The sequence below is a fragment of the Cetorhinus maximus genome, unplaced genomic scaffold (genome assembly GCF_964194155.1).
Source record: "Cetorhinus maximus unplaced genomic scaffold, sCetMax3.hap1.1 HAP1_SCAFFOLD_429, whole genome shotgun sequence".
NCBI classification, from domain to species: domain Eukaryota; kingdom Metazoa; phylum Chordata; class Chondrichthyes; order Lamniformes; family Cetorhinidae; genus Cetorhinus; species Cetorhinus maximus.
In genome coordinates, this window is record NW_027596373.1 from 27,501 (window position 1) to 32,591 (window position 5,091).

The 5,091-nt window shown below is 59.4% G+C and overlaps 1 protein-coding gene across 1 annotated transcript in view; it reads left to right on the top strand.

The window, feature by feature from the left end:
• The window catches only part of lsr (lipolysis stimulated lipoprotein receptor), a gene marked incomplete at its 5' end in the record, with an annotated part of 20,875 nt that extends 16,041 nt beyond the window's left edge, over nt 1-4,834 (top strand). Inside the window, 3 exons of the mRNA XM_078535393.1 lie at nt 1,932-2,060; nt 3,057-3,700; nt 4,568-4,834. Of these exons, the coding sequence (XP_078391519.1) occupies nt 1,932-2,060; nt 3,057-3,700; nt 4,568-4,603 (809 nt within the window). The remainder of the gene's footprint in view (nt 1-1,931; nt 2,061-3,056; nt 3,701-4,567) is intronic.
• Nucleotides 4,835-5,091: the final 257 nt, after the last annotated feature.

Genomic DNA, 5,091 nt, shown 5'->3' on the forward strand with positions numbered 1-5,091 from the left:
CGATTGCCCGTGCTCTCCCGCCCGGTCTCTCCCGCCCGCTCTCTCCCGCCCGCGCTCTCCCGCCTGCTCTCTCCCGCCCGCTCTCTCCCGCCCGCTCTCTCCCGCCCGCTCTCTCCCGCCCGCTCTCTCCCGCCCGCTCTCTCCCGCCCGCTCTCTCCCGCCCGCTCTCTCCCGCCCGCTCTCTCCCGCCCGCTCTCTCCCGCCCGCTCTCTCCCGCCCGCTCTCTCCCGCCCGCGCTCTCCCGCCCGCGCTCTCCCGCCCGCTCTCTCATGCTTTCCCGCTTTTGCGCTCGTCCTGTTGAGGGGTCAGTATTGAGGGAGTGCCACACTGTCACAGGTGGTGTCTTTCAGACGAAATGTTACACCGAGGCCCATCTACCTCTCTGGTGGATGTAAGAAATCTCGTGGTCTGCATTGGGAACTTTTGCAGTTCCCTATTCAGCATTTATCCCAACCAGTAGCACTAAACCTGATTCACTGATCACCCATCTAGCTGTTGGTGGGATCTTGCTGTGTATAATGTGCTGCCATTTAGTTTACTGTTGTTCAAAATGTAATTCAGAAGATGTGAAGGTTTGGTACCTGCTCCAGCTGTGAAACGTGTTATAGAAATGCAGAGGCCTGTTTATTTGGAATAGTTCAGCAGTCGATGTTTGTCTCTGTCCCTGTGCTTTGCTGTGTGTCTCTGTCCCTGTGCTTTGCTGTGTGTCTCTGTCCCTGTGCTTTGCTGTGTGTCTCTGTCCCTGTGCTTTGCTGTGTGTCTCTGTCCCTGTGCTTTGCTGTGTGTCTCTGTCCCTGTGCTTTGCTGTGTGTCTCTGTCCCTGTGCTTTGCTGTGTCTCTCTGTCCCTGTGCTTTGCTGTGTGTCTCTGTCCCTGTGCTTTGCTGTGTGTCTCTGTCCCTGTGCTTTGCTGTTTGTCTCTGAGAGCGGCTGCATTAGCAGCGAGCGCTGAGCTACTGAGTGTTGCTGTTTGTGACCTGGGCTCTCACTGTTACTGCACACACCAGGAACCCAGGAGGGCAGCACTAATCCCGGGGAGGAAATGGGACCATTGGAATGAGTTGGTGTTGGTCTGGTGGCTGGGTATGGGGGAGGGGTCGGTCTGTCTGGGTTGGGTTTGGGGGTGGGGCCGGTCTGTCTGGGTTGGGTTTGGGGATGGGGCCGGTCTGTCTGGGTTGGGTTTGGGGGTGGGGCCGGTCTGTCTGGGTTGGATTTGGGGGTGGGGCCGGTCTGTCTGGGTTGGGTTTGGGGATGGGGGAGGGGCCGGTCTGTCTGGGTTGGGGTTGGGGGAGGGGCCGGTCTGTCTGGGTTGGGTTTGGGGGTGGGGCCAGTCTGTCTGGGTTGGGGGAGGGGCCGGTCTGTCTGGGTTGGGGGTGGGGCCGGTCTGTCTGGGTTGGGTTTGGGGGTGGGGCCGGTCTGTCTGGGTTGGGGGTGGGGCCAGTCTGTCTGTGTTGGGTTTGGGGGTGGGGCCGGTCTGTCTGGGTTGGGTTTGGGGGTGGGGCCGGTCTGTCTGGGTTGGATTTGGGGATGGGGGAGGGGCCGGTCTGTCTGGGTTGGGGGAGGGGCCGGTCTGTCTGGGTTGGGTTTGGGGGTGGGGCCGGTCTGTCTGTGTTGGGTTTGGGGTTGGGGGAGGGGCCGGTCTGTCTGGGTTGGGTTTGGGGGCGGGGCCGGTCTGTCTGGGTTGGGTTTGGGGGAGGGGCCGGTCTGTCTGGGTTGGGTTTGGGGGAGGGGCCGGTCTGTCTGGGTTGGGGGAGGGGCCGGTCTGTCTGGGTTGGGTTTGGGGGTGGGGCCGGTCTGTCTGGGTTGGGTTTGGGAGTGGGGGAGGGGCTGGTCTGTCTGGGTTGATGTGAAACCCGGGGCAGGTTGGAAGGTGACTGACTGTGTTTTTAGTGAGTCTGAGCCAGCGAGTTAACCCTGTCTCGGTTTCTCTCAGTGCGAAGTGGATACAGGATTCAGGCCAATCAGCAGAACGATGACATGCGGGTTCTGTATTACGTGGAGAAGGAGCTCGCTCACTTTGACCCCAAGTCTCCCGGTGGCCCCAATTCCAGATATGAAAACAGTAAGTCAGTGCTTGTGTCTTGACAGTAAAATAAACTTCTGCCCTGATAGACTGAAGTCAAAAGTTTCTCAAGCAAATGATTTACATAAATCACAGGATTGACTGTGACTTTGGGAACTAATGTCAAACTCTGTGTATCTGTGTGTACGTGTTTGGAGCCTCTGCTATGTTTCTACCAGTATGTGTGTGTGTTTGTGTGTGTGGAGCTGGTCTGTGCCTGGGCTGGGTTTCTGCCTGTCTGTGTGTGTGTGTCTGTGTGGAGCTGGTCTGTACCTGGACTGGGTATCTGCCTGTTTGTGTGTGTCTGTGTGGAGCTGGTCTGTACCTGGGCTGGGTTTTTGCCTGTGTGTGTGTGTGGAGCTGGTGTGTACCTGGGCTGGGTTTTTGCCTGTGTGTGGGGAGCTGGTCTGTACCTGAGCTGGGTATCTGCCTGTTTGTGTGTGTCTGTGTGGAGCTGGTCTGTACCTGGGCTGGGTTTTTGCCTGTGTGTGTGTGTGGAGCTGGTCTGTACCTGGGCTGGGTTTTTGCCTGTGTGTGTGTGTGGAGCTGGTGTGTACCTGGGCTGGGTTTTTGCCTGTGTGTGGGGAGCTGGTCTGTACCTGGGCTGGGTTTTTGCCTGTGTGTGTGTGTGTGTGTGTGGGGAGCTGGTCTGTACCTGGGCTGGGTTTCTGCCTGTGTGTGTGTGTGGAGCTGGCCTGTACCTGGGCTGGATTTCTGCCTGTGTGTGTGTGTGTGTACCTGGGCTGGGTTTCTGCCTGTGTGTGTGTGTGTGTGTGTGTACCTGGGCTGGGTTTCTGCCTGTGTGTGTGTGTGTGTGTACCTGGGCTGGGTTTCTGCCTGTGTGTGTATGTGTGTGTGTGTGTGTGGAGCTGGTCTGGGTTTCTGTGGTGGAATTAGTATTTCTTTCTGTCCAGCCTCGGTCTGTGTGAAAGCTGGAACTTGTTCTCCTTCACTGAATTCAATCCCTCCCTGATTCTCTGTGTGTCTCCTGTCCAGCCTCGGCGATAAGCGAGATCTCCTCTTTGCACGAAGATTACGACGCGAGAAACAACCTGCACGGTAACATTGGGCGGGTTCGGAAGCAGGCCATGCCAGCGATACAGGACGAGGAAGAGGGGAGTGTGGTGAGCAGCGTGTCCCGTCACACCCCAAGGCGGACGCACGGCTGGGATAACAGCGACCGCTATTACCACGAGAGTCACCAACGCGCTCGCTCGATGGAAAGCCTGGACGATATTGGCAGGCGAGATCGAGATTACTACCGGGGCCGCCAGGAGTCGGACCGTGGCCACGGAAGGCGTGAATCAGACAGCGAGGCCTCCAGCCGCGGTTACGCCCAGGATCGGCGACGGAGAGAGTATTCGCCCGAGCGCCGGGGCGAATACCGGAAGCGAAGCCGCAGTCGGGATGACCTGACGGAGCTGGACAGAGGGCGGAACTATCCCCGGGGAGGATACGATGATTCCTTCCTGGATGAGATTCTGCGGAAGAAGCGGGGCGCAGGCCGCGAGGTGGACAGTAGCAGCACCTCAACGGCGCGATCGAGGAACCGGAGAGACGAGGACATCCCCCACCCACCGCCCTACACCGAGACTGAGTCCGTGTCATCCAAGGGCAAGAACGAGAAGCGGCTGAGGAAGGTGAGCGGGTTTCCATTTCCGGGACGTTGCAGAGTGGAGATTAGGAATTGTGTACACGATATTCAGACACTGGGACTCCCTCGCTGCTGAGGCCAAGTAACTATCACACGGACAACTGACTAAAACTGGTTGACCACTAGTGGCCACGAGAGCCTGTGTCTGGCACTGGCCTGAGGCCAACCTGAGGCCTGGGTGCATCCTGTGACTGGGCCGGAGCGACCCATGTCCTGGGGCCGGGGGGTGCGGCCTGGGGTCCGGGGGCGGCCTGGGGTCCCTGGTCCGGGGGCGGCCTGGGGTCCCTGGTCCGGGGGCGGCCTGGGGTCCCTGGTCCGGGGGCGGCCTGGGGTCCCTGGTCCGGGGGCGGCCTGGGGTCCCTGGTCCGGGGGCGGCCTGGGGTCCCTGGTCCGGGGGCGGCCTGGGGTCCCTGGTCCGGGGGCGGCCTGGGGTCCCTGGTCCGGGGGCGGCCTGGGGTCCCTGGTCCGGGGGCGGCCTGGGGTCCCTGGTCCGGGGGCGGCCTGGGGTCCCTGGTCCGGGGGCGGCCTGGGGTCCCTGGTCCGGGGGCGGCCTGGGGTCCCTGGTCCGGGGGCGGCCTGGGGTCCCTGGTCCGGGGGCGGCCTGGGGTCCCTGGTCCGGGGGCGGCCTGGGGTCCCTGGTCCGGGGGCGGCCTGGGGTCCCTGGTCCGGGGGCGGCCTGGGGTCCCTGGTCCGGGGGCGGCCTGGGGTCTCGTGCCTGGGTGTGGACATGAATGTGGTAAGCTTTTTGCATGTGGAGGTTGAGTGGGACAAGGTGATGATAGATATTTACAGAGGGAGCTGTCAGGAGACTCCGCTTGTGTGTTTGACACCCAGCTGGTTTGTTTGTTTACAGAACGATGCTGTCAGCCGCGAGAGTTTGGTGGTTTAACGGATCCCGTCTTCAGACTGGGTCAGGGCTAACCCAGGATCTATGGTAACTGGAAGAATTTCACAAGTTTAATGGGGCTAATTCATAGGGAGCCAACTCCTGGTGAATAAACCCAAATCGCATTTGATTAAATTCATCTACATTCAGCCACATTCCAAGAAATTCATTGGCATCGACTCCTCATCCCGACAACCATCGATTGGTATCAACATGCACTGTGTCTTCCTCCTCTTCTTCTCTCGTCGTGTTTAATTAATTGTGCTTCATTTCATTTTTGGCAAAGTTTTATTATTTTGGAGAGTTTATGGATGCAGGTTTCACAGGAAGTTTCCGAAACCTCTTCAGAACTCGGCGCCCAGACTTACTTCTGCCTAAAATTCCCGAATGATTTATCTTCCAAACTTCTACCATGGGGAGCGTCCGAGGGGGACGAAGGGGATGAGCATTGGCGCGGCTTCTCTTTCCAGGAGAGCCATTGAATTCACCGC